The 23,041-nt window shown below is 41.4% G+C and overlaps 1 protein-coding gene across 6 annotated transcripts in view; it reads right to left on the reverse strand.

Moving 5' to 3' along the window:
* Window positions 1-23,041, reverse strand: part of SLC10A7 (solute carrier family 10 member 7) — a 265,905-nt gene that overhangs the window by 24,558 nt on the left and 218,306 nt on the right. For 5 of the 6 annotated variants that reach the window (XM_024126597.3, XM_024126596.3, XM_028491741.2 and 2 more), the window contains one exon: window positions 17,034-17,107. In XM_024126597.3, coding sequence (XP_023982365.1) covers window positions 17,034-17,107 — 74 coding nt within the window. Of the gene's footprint in view, window positions 1-17,033; window positions 17,108-19,418; window positions 20,441-23,041 lie in introns of those variants that run through there. The other variant, XM_028491744.2, reaches the window with a different exon arrangement.

Consider the following 23,041-nt stretch of genomic DNA (forward strand, 5'->3'; position numbering starts at 1 on the left):
CTCAAATAAACAACCTAACCTTACACCTAAAGCAATTAGAGAAAGAAGAACAAAAAACCCCCAAAGTTAGCAGAAGGAAAGAAATCATAAAGATCAGGTGAGAAATAAATGAAAAAGAAATGAAGGAAACAATAGCAAGGATCAATAAAACTAATAGCTGGTTCTTTGAGAAGATAAACAAAATGATAAACCATTAGCCAGACTCCTCAAGAAAAAAAGGGAGAAGACTCAGATCAATGGAATTAGAAATGAAAAAGGAGAAGTAACAATGGACACTGCAGAAATACAAAGGATCATGAGAGATTACTACAAGCAACTATATGCCAATAAAATGGACAACCTGGAAGAAAAGGACAAATTCTTAGAAAAGCACAACCTTCCGAGACTGAACCAGGAAGAAATAGAAAATATAAACAGACCAATCACAAGCACTGAAATTCACAATGTGATTAAAAATCTTCCAACAAACAAAAGCCCAGGACCAGATGGCTTCACAGGTGAATTCTATAAAACATTGAGAGAAGAGTTAACACCTATCCTTCTCAAACTCTTCCAAAATATAGCACAGGGAGGAACACTCCCAAACTCATTCTAGGAGGCCACCATCACCCTGATACCAAAACCAGACAAAGATGTCACAAAGAGAGAAAATACAGGCCAATATCACTGATGAACATAGAAGTAAAAATCTTCAACAAAATACTAGCAAACAGAATCCAACAGCACATTAAAAGGATCATACACCATGCTCAAGTGGGGTTTATCCCAGGAATGCAAGGATTCTTCAATATATGCAAATCAATCAATGTAATAAACGATATTAAGAAACTGAAGGATAAAAACCATATGATCACCTCAATAGATGCAGAAAAATCTTTTGACAAAATTCAACACCCATTTATGATAAAAACCCTCCAGAAAGTAGGAATAGAGGAACTTACCTCAACATAATAAAGGCCATATATGACAAACCCACAGCCAGCATTGTTCTCAATGGTGAAAAACTCAAACCATTTCCTCTAAGATCAGGAACAACACAAGGTTGTCCACTCTCACCACTATTATTCAACGTAGTTTTGGAAGTTTTAGCCACAGCAATCAGAGAAGAAAAAGAAATAAAAGGAATCCAAATCGGCAAAGAAGAAGTAAAGCTGTCACTGTTTGCAGATGACATGATACTGTACATAGAGAATCCTAAAAACTCTACCAGAAAACTCCTAGAGCTAATCAATGAATGAAGAAGTAAAACTGTCACTGTTTGCAGATGACATGATACTATACATAGGGAATCCTAAAGATGCTACCAGAAAACTACTAGAGCTTATCAATGAATTTGGTAAAGTAGCAGGATACAAAATTAATGCACAGAAATCTCTTGCATTCCTATACACTAATGATGAAAAATCTGGAAGAGAAATTAGGGAAACACTCCCATTTACCATTGCAACAAAAAGAATAAAATACCTAGGAATAAACCTACCTAAGGAGACAAAAAACCTGTATGCAGAAAACTATTAGACACCGATGAAAGAAATTAAAGATGATACGAATAGATGGAGAGATATAGCATGTTCTTGGATTGGAAGAATCGACATTGTGAATATGACTCTGCTACCCAAAGCAATCTACAGATTCAATGCAATCCTTATCAAACTACCAATGGCATTTATTACAGAACTAGAACAAAATTTTCACAATTTGTATGGAAATACAAAAGACCCAAATAGCCAAAGCAATCTTGAGAAATAAAAACGAAGCTGGAGGAATCAGACTCCCTGACTTCAGACTATACTACAAAGCTACAGTAACAATCTTGAGAAATAAAAACGAAGCTGGAGGAATCAGACTCCCTGACTTCAGACTATACTACAGAGCTACAGTAATCAAGACAGTATGGTACCGGCACAAAACCAGAAATATAGATCAATAGAACAGGATAAAAAGCCCAGAGATAAACCCATGCACATATGGTCACCTTATTTTTAATAAAGGAGGCAAGAATATACAATGGAGAAAAGACAGCCTCTTCAATAAGCGGTGCTGGGAAAACTGGATAGCTACATGTAAAAGGATGAAATTAGAACACTCCCTAACACCATGCACAAAAATATACTCAAAATGGATTACAGACCTAAATGTAAGGCCAGACACTATAAAACTTTTAGAGGAAAACACAGGCAGAACACTCTATGACAGAATCACAGCAAGATCCTTTTTTGATCCACCTCCTAGAGAAATGAAAATAAAATAAAAAATAAACAAATGGGACCTAATGAAACTTGAAAGCTTTTGCACAGCAAAGGAAAACATAAGACGAAAAGACAACCCTCAGAATGGGAGAAAACATTTTCAAATGAAGCAACTGACGAAGGATTAATCTCCAAAATTTACATGCAGCTCATGCAGCTCAATATCATAAAAAGAAACAACCCATGCAAAAATGGGCAGAAGACCTAAATAGACATTTCTCCAAAGAAGATATACAGATTGCCAACAAACACGTGAAAGAATGCTCAACATCAGTAATCATTAGAGAAATGCAAATCAAAACTACAATGAGTTATCATCTCACACCAGTCACAATGGCCATCTTCGAAAAATCTACAAGGAACAAATGCTGTAGAGGGTGTGGAGAAAAGGGAACACTCTTGCACTCTTGGTGGGAATGTAAATTGATAGAGCCACTCTGGAGAACAGTGTGGAGGTTCCTAAAAAAACTAAAAATAGAACTACCAGATGACCCAGCAATCCCCCTACTGGGCATATACCCTGAGAAAACCATAATTCAAAAAGAGTTATGTACCACAATGTTCACTGCAGCACTATTTACAACAGCCAGGACATGGAAGCAACCTAAGTGTCCACTGACACACATATATATGGAATCTAAAAAAAAAAAAAAAAAGGTTCTGAAGAACCTAAGGGCAGGACAGGAATAAAGACGCAGACATAGAGAATGGACTTGAGGACACGGGGAGGGGGAAGGGTAAGGTGGGACAAAGTAAGAGAGTAGCATTGACATATATATACTACCGAATGTAAAATAGATGGCTAGTGGGAAGCCGCATAGCACAGGGAGATCAGCTCGGTGTTTTGTGACCACCGAGAAGGGTTGGATAGCAAGGGTGGGAGGGAGATGCAAGAGGGAGGAGATATGGGGATATATGTATATGTACAGCTGATTCACTTTGTTATAAAGCAGAAACTAACACACCATTGTAGAGCAATTATACTCCAATAAAGATGTTTAAAAAAAGTCAAAAAAAAAATAGAAACAACACAACTAAAATAAATAAATAAATAAATAATAAATAAAAGTCTGACTCACGTTTACATGGTTTAACTTGGCTAGATGTTGTGCCGCTAACCTACTTCTGCCCTCAATTGTTTTCAGTGATATAAAAATTGGGGTGTGAAGACCTCATTCAGAAGACTTTTAGGCAGAGGAAGAAAATAAGAGAACCCTGGAAGCCATTTCTGGAAATAACGATGTTTTTCTAATCCCATTGGTTTTCTTTAAATTCTGAACAGTTTAACATATCTAATCACAACACAGAGAATTGTGGTTTTCACAAATCAGCACACATGGTCGGTTTTATTAACAAATGAACAGGTGTGATCCCACCTGGATCCTTCTGTAACACAGTGGAGCACGCGTGCGCACAAATAAAGGAAGTCGCATGATGCCGTGGTTGTCAGCGGCAGCTGCTCGTTAGAATCACCTGGGTAGCTTTTAAAAACTGTGATACCTGGGTCTATCCTGAGAGATTCTGAGCAAACAGGTATGGGGAGGGTCCCGGCACAGTTTTGCATAGCTCTCAGGTGATTCCAGTGTGAGCTGGGCTGAGAAGCTTGGTCTGGTAATAAGGGAGAGCAAGAGGATTCTAGAGGTTTCTGGGGGTCTCTGGAGGTAGACAGATGGCCACTGTGTGTTGGCTTTGCCATTTTCCTCACTGTGTAAAGTGGGGTGATTTACTTGACCTCTCTGAGGCTCAGTTTTCTTGGACAATGGGATCAATAATAGCTATTGTGCAGGGTGTTGTGAAGATCCAGTGAGATAATAAGGCAACCCCTGTGCTTGATGCAGTGCCTGGCACGTAGTAGGTGCCATAGGAATGCCAGACCCTTTTCCTTTTAATGTTTCAAAGTGGTTTTATATCTACTTTCTTATTCAATCGTCACCTCAACCTTGTGAGATGGGAGAAAATTACAGGCTAGCCAGTTTGGACGTCTATATGTCTGGCTGATTTCTAATTTCATTATCATTTTACACTCAAGGTAATTTTGTAGCCTCCCAACCTCTGGAGGGCCTCAGGGCCCAGTGCTCGGAGCCCTTTTCTCCTCTGTCTACCCATTCTTTAGTGATCTCATGGAGCCTGATAGCTTAAACTAACATCTATATGCTGAAAATTCCAGCCTAGACCAGAATTCTAGACTCAAAGACAACTCTTCTCTGGATGTCGAAAAGACATCTCAAACTTAACACGTTCAAGATGGAACTCTTGATCTGCCCCACATCCCTCTTCCACCAGTAAAATCTATTTCTCATCCAGTCTAGTAAATGGCAACTCCATCCTTCCAGCCCCTCAGGCCAAACCCCCTGGAATCGCCTTTAATTCCTCCTTCTTTTACATACAAATCCAATTCGTCAGCAAATCCCAGTAGCTCTGCATGCAAAATACAACCAGGATCCAATGCTTCTCACCACTCCACTATTACCTTTAACCACACCACCCCAGCTTTCGTCTGGATTAAAGGCTCTTAACTGGCTTTCCTGTTTCTCCCTGCTGCACCCTTCCCCCCAGCCAGGCCCAGCCCTTTTTCAACATAGCAGCCAAAGGGGGAGCTGAATCTTGTGACTTGTTCACTCCTCAAACCCCTCACGGCTTCCCCTCTCCTTCTGCATAGCGGGCGAGTCCTCACAACGGGTTGGTTAGGTCTCACACAGCATCACCGGTGACCTTTTACCACGCCTCCTAGAACTCTCTTCTCACCACTTCTTCTCCCTGAACACTGGCCCCTTCCTCTTTCTCCAACTTGCCGAGCACACCGCGGCCTCGGGTCCTTCACCCTCGCTGTCCCCCTGGTTGGAGCCTCCTTCCTCTATGTATCACGTGGCTCTCTCCCTCTTTCCTACAGGCCTTTGACCCAAAGCCCCCTTTAAGCCTAAGATCCCCCCACCTCCCCCTGACACTCCTATTCTCCTTTCTGGTTTTCTTTTTCTCCACACACTTCCCATCATCTGATGTGCAATATGTCTGAGGGTTTGTCTGTTGGACCCACTAGAAAGGAAGCTGGATAAGGGGGAGTGCTTTTTCGTGTTTTGCTCACTGCTGCACCACCCTAGGGCCTAGCACAGTGCCTGGCGCATAGTAGGCGTGAAATAAACACGTGTTGGATGAACGCGTGAAGTGAGCAAATGATGTTGGCAAAGCATCTTTCCATTGGCACCGTTTATTACTGCACATTTCTGCACTCGCTGACAGTTGCAGAGGAGTTGGTTTTCATTATTATTAATATTTAGAAAGCTTGCTCTAGCAGTACTAGAGTACAGTAGTAGTACTAGCACAGAGAGTAGGGTACTAGTACGTAGAGCAAACCTGAAGCAAAGGCAGCTCTGGGAAGTGTCACTGCTCCAAAACCATGAGCGTGCTCAGCTTCAGGAGGTGACATTCCAAACGAGCTGGCTTCCTGGGGCCCAGGAATCTTTTGAGTTCTGTCCAATTTTAAATTTATTTATTTATTTATTTAGGCTGCGTTGGGTCTTTCTTGCTGCGTGCAGGCTTTCTCTAGTTGTGGCAAGCGGAGGCTACTCTTCATCGCGGTGCGCGGGCTTCTCATTGCGGTGGCTTCTCTTGTTGCGGAGCACGGGCTCTAGGTGCTTGGGCTTCAGTAGTTGTGGCTCGTGGGCTCTAGAGCGCAGGCTCAGTAGTTGTGTTGCACGGGCTCAGTTGCTCCGTGGCATGTGGGATCTTCCCGGACCAGGGCTCGAACCCGTGTCCCCTGCATTGGCAGGCGGATTATTAACCACTGCGCCACCAGGGAAGCCCTATGTCCAATTTTATATCTCCTCCTGCCTCCAGGGTAATTTGTCAAAAACCTACTGTGTCCCCGCATGGCTTTAAAAAATGGGCAGCTAACTTTAATACCTGGCTGGAATTGTTTGGATAGGTCTATAGATGGGGACAGGGAGGCAGTGGGTGTCACCTCATTCTGCAGCCGTGGAGTCCTTTATTCTTTATTGTAAAGAAGCATGGAGCTGGCGGTCATCAAATCCATGCAAACTGGTTTAGAGTGTCTGGTTCAATTAAGGGAATTTCTGGGAAGAGTTATGACCAAATAAATAATGTGAGAGATGCAACTCTGAAACAGTCATGGTTATTCATCAATCTCTGTTTCCAAGTAGAGATGGAGAGAGAGAAACTTCAAGTGAAGGAGCTCTCCTGGGGGAGATCCTTCACTTCAAACACAGTAAACAACTGTTGTTCTGTGATGCACATGTTAGTACCACTGGAGGCAACCTTTCTAAATATTAATAATAATAAACAATCCCCTCTGCAACTGACAGCAGGTGCAGGAATGAACAGAGAGCCCTGGGAGACGGGCTGTGGTCGGCCCTCCTGGATGTGGCAAAGGCCTCCTCAGAAAGGACAAGCTCCAGGACAACGGAATGTGGTCCCCTCACTTCCTGTTTTCAGAAGCACGGAGTGCATATGGCTTCGGGCATGTGAGTGGATTATTAACATGTAAAATGAATCTCTTTAGAGCTCCTTCTAACTATGACACGGTGGTTTTTATTTTGAAAGAAATATGAAACGGCGGAATTAAAAGCTTCCACCGCTCACAATTGACATTAAGAGACGCACAGGGATAAGGATTCGGTGTACAGTTTGAGGTGCCGCTGTATAATATGCGGGATTTTTTGTCTCCTTGCCATTGAGCTGTAGGGTCACAACGGCGAGTGAGCTCGGCTGCAGTGAAGCTGCCGCATGTAAGCCTTGGCCGCTCTTGTTCCTCTCCAATCCCGAGACCGAGAGAGCAGCAGACACCGCACCACTGGAGCTATGTCTAGAGGACTGGGTGGTGTGATGGAAAGGACCTGGGCTTTGAGGTCAGAGACCTGGTTTTCAATCCTGACCGTGCTAACCCCCGGCTACGTGATTGGGTGACCTGGCCCGAATACCCTCAGTTTCCACATCTGCTCAAAATGAGGTTAAAATAACTATCTCAAGTGGTAGTTGGAGGTCTCAGTGAGACAGCGTATGTCAAGTACCCAGTACGGTGCCTGGCATAAAGTCAGCATCTCCAAAAATGATAGCTATCATTATTATTATGAATCAGTATTGCGGGGTTCAAATTCGGTAATCTACAGGACTGAGCACGGAAGGGGTTTGTCACTGAAATCATCTAGGATGAGGTCGGAAGCATGCCTAAAATTTTTGAGAACGGGGACTGCTGAGGACTGCCACGGGAACTGAAACTTCTACCTCGGATGCCGCGCAAACCTCCATGGGCCTCCATCTCTTTACAACTTCTTGATAAGTGCTTATGATTCTATCTGGCCTGCTGTCCCTTTTGGAGCACTGACTTCTGGAAAGCATGATTCTATTTTGTGAGTTGTTGTTGTTGTTGTTGTTTTTTAAATCTTTCTACAGTATCAATTACACTGTGAGACTTTTGGGGAAAATCATATATATTTCCTTTCATAATGGGTTTTTTAAAAGGATAACTTTCAAATAGTAAGGCATTCTGAAATTGTTTTTAAATATGCTTAAATTTGACCGTCAGCTTGCCAGGAAGACATGGTCTTAAAGGAAGAAAGCCCCCTCTTTTGGAGTGAGTGCTTGGTATGATGGGCACGAAATGGATGGTTTTCTTTTGCTCGGGTTATACCGCGTGAAATACTGGCACACTTCCACATCCAAGCACAGTGGTTTAACCAGACTGGTAGAAAGAGGACTCAAGAGAACATCTGAAGACAAAAATATGGGAACCCCAGCTACAGATGAGAAAAATCAGTACAGGTTTTTATCCTTCCTAGACATGACCATAATGCCATGGAATGAAGTGAGTGATTCCTAGAAATCAGGGTCCAGGCCTACTGAGTCTTTTTAAAAAATGTTTGTTGTTTATCTTTTTATAGTACTTAGTCGTGTGTCATAAGCCTCTATGTCCTAAGCATCTCATTTTGGCTAATGATGAGACAAAAAAAGTATCTAAAAGTGGGGCGCACCATGGCTAAGCTAAAGTTAACACAAAAACCAAAAAACAGAAAACCAACAACCTTGGTTGGCGCAAACTGGTTCCCACCATCATCACTAAGCACCTACACAAAGTTTGACCGAATGCTCTGCTAGGTCAAATGCTCGCCTAAGAACCTGGGTGGGTCCGAGCTAGGTTCTCTGGAAGCTGAGAGGTGATTATGGATGGATGTAATATGGTGGCTCTTACACTTCTGTGTGCATAATACCCTTTTTTTGCAATGTGTTACAGTCAGGCTCCAGGGTCTTATTCTTAAAAATTCTGAATCAGTAGGCCTCAGATGTGGCCCCGTAATGTTTTTTTTGGGAAGCAATTTGCTATATTTTTGAGGGCCACCCTTTGAGAAATGCTGATCTTATGCGTCCCTCTGAATGACTCAAGATTCTAAAGCTAACACTTAAGCCTTTCAAAATCAGAAAATTATTGAATGTTAGAACTAGAAGGATCCCAGAGATCATCTAGCCTAGACTTCTCATGTTAGCAACCAAGGGCTGATACAAGAGCCTGGGTTTCACAGCATAGGACCTTCCCCAGAACTCTCACAGCAGCTCGGCACAGTGGCTAAGAGTCAGACCTGGCTTGACTTCTGGCTTTGCGACTTGGGGTCATGTGACTTGGGCAAGTTGTTTATCACTCTGGACCTCACCTCCCTTGCGGGGGGTGACTGTGGTAGTGATGTGAGCTGGTGCATGGAAAGGACTGTTGGAACGTGACCTGCACCAGGCTGGTCATGCATAAGCTCCAGATTCTTCCAGCAGATAGAGTACAGTGGCTGAAGAAATCTGAAGGGTAGGTGAAGATTACCTGTACTCTCCACCCCCGCCACCTTGCCAGCAGCTTTGAATGCAAGCAAGCTGCCACAGGTACAGGCAGTTTTAGGTTAACACATATTAGCAGTAAAAGTGTCAACTAAAGTCCCAGCTCTGACCTTTCCAGTGCTCTCACTAGCACCTTGCACGAGAGGGTCTCTCAAAGCAGGATTCAGTAACGCTTGCAGTCAGCCTCAGGCGACTACAGGGCCTCCGGACAGAGGCTGGGCACAAAACTGGTAAGGAGCGGGCCTTCAGCACAGCCCTGGGGATTTCATATTCAGGAGATGGGATTTGCTAGATTCTTCTAGCAAGTGGGAAGTGTGTCTCTAAAGTTTTAAGGCAGGCTACATATCAATGAGGGTCCATTTATTACATTTATCATGCAAGGCAACAAGTCAGTAATTTCATCAATAAAAACCTATTTCTGAATTCATTATGCTAATTAGTAAAGTCTCTGGTTGATAGAGATATAGATAACAAAAGCATCTGTAGTAGTTGCCTCTGGAGTACTTTCTTTTTGATAAAATAATAGCTGAACACTCCAGTGAGAATTTTCCATGAGAGCCGTGGGCTGTCCTGGGCACTGAAGTGTACACTAACCATCAGCGTAAAATATTTTCAAGTAAATTACTTCTTGTAACAAGCATTTAGCCTATTAAGTACCCAGTTACTCTCCATTGTTATTATTATTATTACTAATTGAAAACATGTTGAATAGAGAAACAATTTAAAAAATAAATCAACAAAAGGTATAGAAACTCTGTTACATAAGCTGGATTAATAAAATCTAAATGGAGGTGATCTGACTGCAATTCAAGAATTATTCCAAGTCTTAAATTAGCTCTGGTTCCTACATGGTATCAGAAATTTTGGTTAAAGTTCCGTGAAAAAGGGACAGCAGTAGCCAAAGCCTACATGGTAACTAGTTGAGAAAGGGGGTAAAATTTCACCAAGCAAGATGTGAAGTAGTATTTTTCAGACCTTGGATCATGACCCATTAACGAGTTGCTGAATCAGTGTAATGGCTTTTGATCTAGCACTTGGCCAGAAGATGGAACGCATCACGAGAAGTGAGAGTGAATGTTGTTTGGTCAGACTTTTACACACATGCAAATGTTTTCTGGATCACGCTGTAAAATATATTTCTAACTGCAGGTTGTGGTTATAAATGTCTGACAGTCCCCGGCACAGGAAACATGGAGAAGGGGCAGAAATGTGAGAGTATCAGGGCATTGGTCCTGGTGAACGCTGCACACTGCGAACATCTCCTGCAGTATCGTTGAGAAGAATGGCACCTGAGCATCAGGCTAGGGAATCCTCAAAGAGGTTTTAATGTCTTTCATTTGATACTTATGCAGAACCTGGGAACTTTCTAAATTTTTATTACAAAGTCTGGATATGCTAGTGATGAAGTTCAGACACCAAATTCAGAATCAAAAATTCAAAACAAAATAATCTGCAAAGCTCCAAACATGAGTGTATCACTTTGTGTGAGAACTTGCATCTCTCTCTTTCTTTATGTGGATCAGAAAGAAAACAGTACAAAAGGACAGACACTACCCAACTTGTTTTCACTATGGTGGTAAATCCTACTGGGCCTTTAATTTCAGTGGCATCTTTAAGACTCTGTCAGATGCCAGATGAATGGATAAAGAAGATCTATATCTATATCTATATCTATATCTATATATACACAATGGAATATTACTCAGCCATAAAAAAGAATGAAATAATGCCATCTGCAGCAACATGGATGACCCTGGAGATTATCATACTGAGTGAAGTAAGTCAGACAGGGAAAGACAAACACCATATGATATCACTTATTTGTGGAATCTAAAATATGATATAAATGAACTTGTTTACAAAACAGAAACAGACACACAGACATAGAAAACAATCTTATGGTTACCAAAGGGGAAGTGGGGGAGGAAAGGATAAATTAGGAGTATGGGATTAACAGATACACACTACTATACATAAAATAGATAAACAACAAGGATCTACTATATAGCACAGGGAACGATATTCAGTATCTTGTAATAACCTATAATGGAAAAGAATCTGAAAAAGAATATATGTATATATATTGAATCACTTGGCTGTACACCTGAAACTAACACAACATTGTAAATCAACTATACTTCAATTAAAAAAAAAAATCTGTCAGGTGGTAGAAGACCCCATACTGTCTTTCCTTACAGAACTGAAACGCCAAGAGCAAACTGCAGGACAAAAAATATATTTACGCTTATGCCTCAGAGACAAACTTCTATTTTCTGTCTTTACCCAGGACTTCGATTTCTACTTTGATAGTTTATTGTTAAACAGCATTGTGGGGCTTCCCTGGTGGCGCGGTGGTTGAGAGTCCGCCTGCCGATGCAGGGGACACGGGTTGGTGCCCCGGTCCGGGAAGATCCCGCGTGCCGCGGAGCGGCTGGGCCCGTGAGCCATGGCCGCTGAGCCTGCGCGTCCGGAGCCTGTGCTCCGCAACGGGAGAGGCCACAACGGTGAGAGGCCCGCGTACCGCAAAAAAACAAAACAAAACAAAACAGCATTGTGGTTCTCAGTTTGCAAGAACAGAGTGCAGACACTGATGCCCCTGAAAGGTAAGGGGCTGGCTCATCAAGACACACTTTAACTACAATATGATATGGGCCATAAGGAATATATACATATGGCCATAATTACAGATAGCAAAGATTTTTAAACTTTCTTAAAACTAGCAATGTAATCAGAAGTAATTTTCTTTTTTAAACAATCAATAAAATGATTCGAACCCACACTGAGAGTGTACAGTTAGAACACTCAGAATCAGTCTAGCACTTTTGGGCCTTCAAAGAGCTTTCACATCCTATTGTCCAATGAAGTTCTGGAAGTTAGGAGACCTGGAATCTAGTCTCTGTTAGTTATATGCCCTGGCATACATTTTTAGAATTTTTTCTACGCTTCACTTCTTTGTATGAATAATAAGATAATAATTACTGATTTGCTAATATTCAAGGTCATTTAGGTAACAAGAGTTAATGGGTTAAAGGCTTTAAAAAAGTGCTTCCCAATTGCAGGGCAGTTTCATCAAGATAATAGTCTTTATGTGCCAAATAGAATTGCAGAGAAGCTTTAGGGGGAAAGAAAAACAGAAATGCAAACTTTCCTATTTCAATTCCATTTCCTCTGGAGAAAATAACCCAGATGTTATTAAGTGATCTTTTCAGCCCAAGCTGCAGGGTAATCTTTTAGCACTCCTGAAAAGCTTCCAAGTAAAATTGAAAACGAGATCCTTTTCCGAGTTTGTGTCTCCTATGAAACTCTTTGGAGAGTATGAAGATAATTTTTATCCTCTTTAGGAAGATGTAACAGTCATATTTCCTTTCTTGTAATATTGTAACATTATTTACATAGCTGTTCCTTTCAAGAACTCTTTTCCTTTTCACGCATAGCAGGGAAACTGTTCTTATAGAATGGTGGTAATATCAGTCGCTGAGCACAAGACTCATAGGAGCTTAAAACTGGAAGGAATCTCAAGTATCATCTCTTCCATCTTCTCATTTTACAGATTTGGAAACTGAGGCTGATAGCAGTTAAGTGATTGGTTCAGCTTTTGGTGACAGAACTGCAACTTGAATCCCAACTAGAATCAGGTATGTATTCTTTCCACTCTTTCCAGAATCCTATGTCTATCAAAAAGCTATATTCTTTTTGCTTAACGCATAGTTTCTTATCACAGCTCAGCTGTGTAACTGCAAGCGTAGACTCATGATGAAGTTCAACGTGAGGAACAGATGCCTTGACTGGTCTTTGTACACAAATGTCTATAAATGGTAAGACCCACAGTGGACTTTTAATACACATTGATCACGACACTCTATTTAAAACTTAAAGAGCATTCTTTCAATCCAGAAAAGCTTTTGGAAACAAACAACTGGTCTCACAACTGATTGCCAGTTGTCAGTTGACACGCTCTAGGAGTATACGCGTTCATTTTGCCATTTGGAAACGTGAAAAACTAATATAAACATACACTCAACTTAAGGATCTCAAACATCCTTAAACATTCTCTTTCTAGGAATAGCGGGAAAGCTTTCTATATATATTAGAACTCTAGATATCAAAGTGATTTGAACACTCAAGAGAAAAAGATAAATAAAATAAAAGTAAAATACTAATTCCACAGGGTCCCTCGGATCGAATTTCTTTTGTGATGAGCTCTATTGACTGAGCGAGCACTGAACCATTGGTAACGAGGGTGCAAGCTGTTCTCCCACCTCTGCTATGTAAAATATCTTCTCATCATTATACAGAAATCACCATCAAACTAGAAAATAATTTGGGAGAGTTCATGGCATTTGGAGCAACCCACAGCCAGTGATGCTGTCTTGACAAAATATAATTATCTCCAACCCTGAGGTGCAACTACAGGAGAGCAGCAAACAAGCCCTGTAGTATTGTTTCAGATGAAGCACAGTGAAAGCTCTGCACTTCCTCCAGGCCTCCTCTTTCTTCCCGAATGAACTCCAGGGAATGGCATCATGTCAGGCTTTCCAGATGGATTATGTGAAACCATAGCTCAATGTCATTTTCAATAGGAAGCCTCATAATTAAAGGTCAAATAGTCACTTCATCTGCAATCAATCAGTAGAAAAAGTACTAATACGAAGAACTAATCAATCAATGGCAAATGCACTAATAAAAGCAATGAATCAAATTCAGCACGTGTGTAGATGCAAGTACACTGAAGAGATTGAGACAGGGCAAAAGCAAGAACAATAAAATAAATTTCAAGTGTATGTACAAGAGACCTTGCAGAAGGCTTCTCAAAGCCAGAGTTTTCATCTTTGGTTCATTAGTTACCTGGGTACCACTGGGCCTGCAATAATTTATTCTTAAATACAAATACTGGATATAATAATAAAAAATGTTATTTCATAGGGCTTTCGTGATGTATTCTATTTGAGATGTTGTGTGTGTGTGTGTGTGTGTGTGTGTGTGTGTGTGAAATACTGGATATAATAATAAAAAATGTTATTTCATAGGGCTTTCGTGATGTATTCTATTTGAGATGTTGTGTGTGTGTGTGTGTGTGTGTGTGTGTGTGTGTGTTTAAAATCACTAGAAGAAATATTTTGACAGTGATCACAAAAGGGTTAGATATTTTTTCTACATGCCAAATAGATGCATTTTAATCTGTTGTATTTCATCTTGGTGAGAAGTAAGAGAAATATAACTCTGAGTGATATTACCTGAAAATTTCCCCCTGCTTTCTGGAATGTGAATTCTTCACACTTATTGTGATGTTCTTTCACTGCTATGCAGATGAGAAGTTCCATTAGGATAATTATCGGCCTGTAGCTCAGGTCACTGCCAGGCATATCCTCTGTACCAGAGATGTCAGGTCACCAGTAGAGAGAAACATGCATTGGATCTTGTGAAAACTGATACACTAAATTTATGGGGCTTAACAAGTCCATTCAAGCAACAGGACCCAAACACCCCTTGCTGTATGTAGAAATAAGGGTGCTCCTGGGACAACGGTGATCCGTGCCATCTCACTGAGATAAGGAAGCAGCAAAGAGGTCATCTTTATAAACGCTACCTAGGAGATTGCAGGCAGGAAGCCAGGTCTGATCCAGGCGTGACAGAATAGCCTAGCTCGAAGTAAAATTCCCTAATCTAAGAGCTATGGAAACTGAGGCCTGGGGATGTCTCAGTGGAAGAGTCAGGATGAGTATTTAGGTCTTGCAATTCCAAGAAAGCATAGGTCTACCATGTTATGGAAATAACTAAGGATTTACACTACGATGGTTATTTAGATACCACATTCGTATTTTATTGGAGGACCCAAGTATCTATTTCATGGGAGAACATTGCAAAAGCAAAGTGCAAAAGCGGAAGTCCAAGTTAACCCAAACATTTTTAGCACAGCAGCTACTTTTGTGATTGACGTTCAGAGCACCTGTTTGCCTGAAAATTAGAAAGCATCAAGGACAGAAGGATATGGCTTTGAGATTAAAAAAAATGAAAAGAAAAAAAAAAGATAGGATGGGTAGGTATTCTGCTTACAGAAAAGAAAAGAATACTGATCACGGTGCAGTATGCTTCTCGGGTAGAGCTTTGTTCGCCACCGCCAGCTCCAAGCACAGGAGAAAATCATGGAGAAACAAACACAACCCATTTTGGTTGTCCTGACAAAAGCAAATCCTAGGACTGGGGCAGGTTTGAAAGGCCACTGCAGAAACGCGGAAGCATATGTGGTGCAGCCAGGACTCAGCATCTGCTCTAACGGCCCAGGCTCATTTGATCCCTGACTCGTGACCTCTGAGGTGCCCGGCAGCACCCGCCTCTGGCCTCGCTACCTTTGTAACAGCCCCTTCCTTTTCAGGAGACCTGGAGCACCGGGCATCACATCACAGCGACCACATGAAGGAGGAAGTGCAAGATGATTTCTTTGAGGTCAACAGTTAAACCACACCTGTTACATGAACATCTACAGGACCGGGGTCAGGGGACTGGAACCCTGGGAATGGTAATACCATCATAACCAATACAGTTAATAACAACTTATAACAGCTGCTGCTTTAAGGGTATGTGTCATGTGCCAGGCAGCACACCAAGCTCTCTAGGTGGGCACTCTCATTTCGTCCACAGCAATCTACATTACAGCACAATTGCTGAACACATTCTGTCATGTACTGACTTGTATTAGGTACAAGTCCTGTGCGGGGTACTTAACAAATTTTATCTTTAATCTTTACAGCAGCCTTAAGAATTAAGAAAAAGTAAGAAAATGGCTTACAAAGTGAGAAAGCTAAGGTTCAGGGAGCTTAAGTGATGTGTCCAGGATCACAGAATCAGGACTGGAACGTGGCTTCCAAAAAGCTCTTTCAAATTCGATTTGGTGATGATTATAAAGAAAACCTAAGAGTCATAAAGCAACGTATGGACGGTATATATATATAATTTCTTCAAATAAGCTGAACCCCTAGACAGCAATTGCTTCTTTAAGAGTACGTCCAATTTCTAAATCATTTCCCAAACTTTGCAAGACTGAAAATAATTCTATCAGACAAATATGTTTGTTTGGGGCTAGTAAAACCATTATGAAATCTCTTTGTTTCCTAGTTTACAGACTGAACTTTAACACGAGCAGACTTAGAGCAACGTCATTCTCTTTAGTCAGTCACACGTCAAAAGGTAATGGAATTTTTAAAACTAGTTTTACCACAGTGTGCCTACTACCCCAAGGAGTTTGTTAATGATGTATATTTCAATAAAGTTTCTCATTACTTAATGACTTTTAATGACTAAAAACATGGATTCCAGATGTCTGGACAGGTTATTGGGATAATGTCATTAAACTGGATAAAGCTAAGTAGAAAATAGCACTTTTCTTGATCTATTTTTGTCCATTAAATACGTACTTATTTCATTTTAGGTGCTGATCAGATTGAGTTAACGATAACCATGTCACGTTTCTTTATAGAAATAACATTCTGAAACGAACTTCAAACTAATGTCAATATCAAACTAGAGTAATAACATTATTTCCACCTTGCTCCAAGCCTCCAGAAAATATAAGGTGACATTTTCCAGGGGTCACTCTAGAGCCTTCCAAAGCCAAGTTTGTGCTCACTGCACCCTCCCCCCCCGCCCCCAACTACGCACCCCCAGGCTTTTAACATGAACATTCTACATTGAAAATCTTCGATAAGAATTGAAAACATGATTACAAATAAAGCTAAATCCTACACTATTAAATTTAGGCCCTCAAAAATGGGGTTCAATCCAATGATGGTATTTCAAAGCTATGAGCCATCCTCACTTTGCTATTGTTCTTTAGGTCACAGAGTGGAAAATACCCCCATTCCATTTAATTGGAAGAGTTGTCTGAATTTCAAAATCATAAGATGCAATTATCTGAGGGTAATATTAAGTTGGTTTTTAAGTCTGTGGGTCACTTACCCAGTGTGAGGGATTTGTGTGTAGAACAGAACATGACAGCCACAGTGTCTGCTGGTGTGAAACCTGAATTATTCCTAGGGGCAAAAGAAAAAAGTGTTTTACAAATAAAAAGCATATTTAATACATCCTCAATCAAATGTAGTACCTACCTTTGTGCTAACATCCCTTTGATCAGTCCTGGTGACAGAAGTAATTCTATACCCAAATGTACAGAAATGTCCAAATTTCTTTTTAGAGAATAATTTCTGAGTCATTTATCCATGAAAAGGAGACAGTCTTAAAAATGTGTGGTGGAGGTCTTCTAAAATCGCATATGTAATCAGCTTGCGGCACAAGACTTTATAAAAGGAAAGTTAGCTCAGTCACTAGGCTATCGCTTGATTTTAACCCAGTGGCTTGAAAGAGTTAATGTATCTCAGAAAGGCTTCCCTCAAGGACCAACACATCCCTTTGGCAGCAAACAACGCCTCTGAGAAATACACGGTATGAACAAAGGTTTAACATCATATGTTTTAGTAAAAATAATAAATGACCAATTTTTATCCATTACTATGTATCAGGTATTCCCTTAAGGTCTTTGCATATAAAGACAAAAACCCTATCAGGTAGGCAATACAATATCATTATTTACAGATGAGAAAACTGAGGCACACAGAAGTTATGTAACCTACCCAGGACCCCATAGCTAGGAAGTGAAAGAGCCAGGATTTAAATCAAGTCTGGCTCCCGTGCCTGCGCTTAACTGCTATTGTTTTATTGTTATATAATACGTCAAGGATAAAAAAAATCTTGCGTAGTCAAAATCCATTAAATGTTATGGGGATCAGTACTGGTGAATATCATATTCATATTTCCTATCTTAGATCATAAAGATTTAGAGAACCAGAAACCGAAAAGGTTAGAAATGTAACTATTATTATTGCATCCTTGATATGTTAGAAACTATTCCTTCCTGCAGGATCAGTGTTTGAAGATATAGTGAGTCTGTTCATTCCCGCCCTGAACTCAGACAAGAGGGCTAGCAAACGGAAAAATGTTCTAGAACCCGACTGCATGCATATAGTTGTAGATGTAACAATCTATCCAATTGTCAAGGATCTCTAAAGAAAGAGACCCCACCATTTCCCTTAGTAACCTCATCCTTCTATACAACTTTCACTGGGAGAAAAAGCTTCCCTTCAACAGATCCCACATCCTGCTTCTTTGTTATATACTCACTGGAGGGGAGCCGGACCCTCTCCTCCACCACCTGCTCCTCTGTACATATGTTAAGAGAATATTTAAATTGCCCTTTTAGTCTCCTCTCCTTTGAAAAATCATGTAAGCTCATGCTTCCTAACCAGTCTTACCTGCAGCCGCTTTTTTTTTTTTTTTTTTTAAATAACATCTTTCCAAACTGAATTTTTTGGTGTCTCACCTCTGTTGAAAGAGAAGGAGGGAGGGAGACAGAGAAAGAGAGAGAAAGAAAGAAAGAGAGAGAGAAAGAGAGTCTCTAGAGAGGATGTTTTGGTGCCGAAGAGCAGGATGATCTCAAGCTTGGCAGGGGGGTAGGGGATGATGAGGGAGCCTGCAGAGAACTTCTTGGAGGAAATTACAATCGAGCTAGGCTTTAAAGAACAGGTTTAGATGTGCGCAGATGCGGATTTTACGTAAGGGAGAGCAGAACGGAAGCACGCAAGTGCAGGAGGCAGTGGGCAAAGCGCAGACTCTCCAGGCTGACTTGTGTGCGGTGACACTCGCTCACGTCCAGGAGCGTGGACTCCGTGAGATAGGATAAGGGGAACTACTGAGGGACATGGGACAGTAGAATGGCATGGTCAGACCCGTTCTTAAGGAAGAGTAGTCACACAGCCCAGTATAAGGCTGAAGGTGATGAGCCCAGGCAGGGAGCAGAAAGCTATGAGGGCCTGAAGAATCACAGAGTACAGGAGCTGGTGGTAAGAGACATGAAGATAGAATTGAAAGAACTTGTCAACCGGTAACTTCTACGAAATATTCCCTCCCACCAGCTTAAGAGCACAGGCAGTGCGGGAAACACGCTGGAATTTATAGCAAGTGTTTAAAAATGCTAGTTTATACTTTTATTGTTATTGTTGCCTTGAGAGAAGAAGAGAGATTGAAGAGAAATTAGAAACTTTGAGAGAAGTATCAAATCATTCATGGAAATAAGGAATGGAAGAGGAAGCCCAGCAGGGTCTGGGCAGGAGACCCAGGGGTTGAGGTTTAAGTTTACTGAATTTGCAGTAGTGAAGGGGGCTGTGTTTTCAAGAAATCTGGTGACGAGAAGAAAAAGGCCATGGAGACGAACCTGTTTACACATAGAAAGTTTTTTTTTTTTTTTTTTTAAATAACATCTTTCCAAACTGAATTTTTTGGTGTCTCACCTCTGTTGAAAGAGAAGGAGGGAGGGAGACAGAGAAAGAGAGAGAAAGAAAGAAAGGGAGAGAGAAAGAGAGTCTCTAGAGAGGATGTTTTGGTGCCGAAGAGCAGGATGATCTCAAGCTTGGCAGGGGGGTAGGGGATGATGAGGGAGCCTGCAGAGAACTTCTTGGAGGAAATTACAATCGAGCTAGGCTTTAAAGAACAGGTTTAGATGTGCGCAGATGCGGATTTTACGTAAGGGAGAGCAGAACGGAAGCACGCAAGTGCAGGAGGCAGTGGGCAAAGCGCAGACTCTCCAGGCTGACTTGTGTGCGGTGACACTCGCTCACGTCCAGGAGCGTGGACTCCGTGAGATAGGATAAGGGGAACTACTGAGGGACATGGGACAGTAGAATGGCATGGTCAGACCCGTTCTTAAGGAAGAGTAGTCACACAGCCCAGTATAAGGCTGAAGGTGATGAGCCCAGGCAGGGAGCAGAAAGCTATGAGGGCCTGAAGAATCAGTGAGTACAGGAGCTGGTGGTAAGAGACATGAAGATAGAATTGAAAGAACTTGTCAACCGGTAACTTCTACGAAATATTCCCTCCCACCAGCTTAAGAGCACAGGCAGTGCGGGAAACACGCTGGAATTTATAGCAAGTGTTTAAAAATGCTAGTTTATACTTTTATTGTTATTGTTGCCTTGAGAGAAGAAGAGAGATTGAAGAGAAATTAGAAACTTTGAGAGAAGTATCAAATCATTCATGGAAATAAGGAATGGAAGAGGAAGCCCAGCAGGGTCTGGGCAGGAGACCCAGGGGTTGAGGTTTAAGTTTACTGAATTTGCAGTAGTGAAGGGGGCTGTGTTTTCAAGAAATCTGGTGACGAGAAGAAAAAGGCCATGGAGACGAACCTGTTTACACATAGAAAGTGATGATACAGCAGGTAGAAATAATGGACGAAACCACATCCTCAAAGGGGCCCGAGAGGATGAGACTGAGATTAGCTGGAGAGGAGAGTGTCCTACGGTCTGAGAGTCTGTGAGCTGGAAGCAAAAGAAGACAAGGTGAGTGAAAAATACAGAAATTTTTTGGGTGGAGAATAAGAAAGTGGAGGTAATTTACATCAGAGAGTTTACTTTCTGTGCAAAGCGTGAGGCACTTCATTCATCTACAGAGAAGTCTGAGCGAATACCGAGGCCTGAGAACCTAAGGAATGAGAAAAACTTGACATAAGCAGACCGGGGAATATGACCTACGGTCAATTCACAATGAATAAAAAACGTCTCCAGGAATGAATGCCCAGCTGTGATGGTGGAACACGTGGCAGAGCCAGCTGGCCTAGTCTGGGGTCTTTCTCCAGCAATGCTCTGGTGTCAATAACACTGCAAAGGCCTTTGAGGTCTTCGGCCGCCCTTGTTTGTAACCAGTTGTTGCTGCATCTGGATTTATGCAGTTTGGTTTTCTTCCAAGGGAGTCCGGCGATACACTTCTTCTTTGGTGAACGCTGTTCTGCTTGACCCATTTCTAATGTGTCTAGATCTTTCTGGCCAAGAAAGCTCTGATTTAATCTGGTGCTGGCTGCCATGCTGGAGCAGCATTTCCAGTGTGGCTAAAGAGGATGTTTGCAAGATATGCTTACTTGTCCTCTGCTGCGGGGTAAGGAGACTGAAGGTAAGACCACACCGGGAGGTATCTGGCCTGATGTGGGTTGGAACACTGCCCTAGGGTCCTACTGACACAAAGCCCTTCAGTGGGGAGAGAGAACCAGGACGTAAAGATGGAATGTTTGAGGTTAAAAACAATATTCCACCTAAATAGGGCTGACTTATACTCTATGTCTACAGTAACAGACTGTTCCACATCATAGATCTTGGAGAAGCCAGCAGAGCACGTGCTCACTTAACCTTCCATCCAAGATGAGGAGGAGAAGGAGGACGGTGAACAACCACAGTAGTAAACGTTAAAAAAATTTTTTTCTATCATATATATATATATTTTTTAATTGAAGTATAGTTGATTTGCAGTCAACATTTATTGAGCACTTTTCTAAGCACTTTGCATCCAGTTCTTCTTTCTTCATAGAACAGCCTTATACGGTAATAGTATTTTTGTCTTGTTTTTTCTGAAAAGGGATCTTTTTTTTTTTTTTTTTTTTTTTTTTTTTTTCGGCGGGCCGCCCTCTCATTGTTGCGGCCTCTCCCGTTGCGGAGCACAGGCTCCGGACGCGCAGGCTCAGCGGCCACGGCTCACGGGCCCAGCCGCTCCGCGGCACGTGGGATCTTCCCGGACCGGGGCACGAACCCGTGTCCCCTGCATGGGCAGGCGGACTCTCAACCACTGCGCCACCAGGGAAGCCCCGAAAAGGGATCTTGAAGCACAGTTGCCTCAAGTCACACAGCTAATAAGGAGGCTGCCCCAAATTGTGAAGACAAGTTTGCCTTCTGAGAAGAACATTATAAAAACTCAAAACCATAACCAAAATCATCACACAGTTTAGTGGATGAGAGCAGCCATCCTGGTAACTAACCCGCCCTCACCCATGCTCTGTTCAGGGGTGGTTAAATGGTGAAAAGTCATGACAACACACAGAAAAACAAAGCATCCCGTACATTATATTAAGTGGTAATGACTATAATTATTTTCAGTGATTATCATCTCTACTGTGTCTGCTCACATTCTTGAAAGGAATCGCATTACTATTTATTTTCGAACTCTACCTTATCTCTATTTAATACTGATTTTCTTTTTATCTTGTTTTTATAATTCTTTTGATTACTTTGGCTTCCCTCGAGATGTTTATTTCCTTTTCTTCCCAACTGGTCTTCTTATTCTCTCACAAAGCTTTCATTCAGTGTTTTCCACATAATATTTATTTTGCCTTCCTTTGAGTACCCACAAAGGAAAACATGTCAAAAGGTTTTACTAGCAGAATTACAGAATGTGGAGCAGAAAAGGTCCTCTGAGATAGTCCCGTCTAAGCCCACTGTTTTTACAGGGGGAAACTTCCATGTGAAATACTTTCCTTTGTTAACCTCTGTACCTGTGTGGTTTTTTGGGTTTTTTTTAACAGAACATGGTTTAAAAATCTTTATCTGGGCTTCTCATCTTCTTATTTTTTGAAATCTTATTTTATTTCATTTTTTTTATACAGCAGGTTCTTATTAGTTCTCTATTTTATACATATTAGTGTATACATGTCAATCCCAATCTCCCAATTCATCCCACAACCATCCCTCCCCCAGCTTTCCCCCTTTGGTGTCCATATGTGTGTTCTCTACATCTGTGTCTCTATTTCTGCTCTGCAAACAGGTTCATCTGTGCCATTTTTCTAGATTCTATATATATGCGTTAATATATGATATTTGTTTTTCTCTTTCTGACTTACTTCACTCTGTATGACAGTCTCTAGATCCATCCACGTCTCTACAAATGACCCAATTTTGTTCCTTTTTATGGCTGAGTAATATTCCATTGTATATATGTACCACATCTTCTTTATCTATTTGTCTGTTGATGGGCATTTAGGTTGCTTCCATGACCCGGCTATTGTAAATAGTGCTGCAATGAACATTGGGGTGCATGTGTCTTTTTGAATTATGGTTTTCTCAGGGTATATGCCCAGTAGTGGGATTGCTGGCTCATAT

This window comes from Physeter macrocephalus, chromosome 7 (genome assembly GCF_002837175.3).
Source record: "Physeter macrocephalus isolate SW-GA chromosome 7, ASM283717v5, whole genome shotgun sequence".
In the NCBI taxonomy this organism is placed as follows: domain Eukaryota; kingdom Metazoa; phylum Chordata; class Mammalia; order Artiodactyla; family Physeteridae; genus Physeter; species Physeter macrocephalus.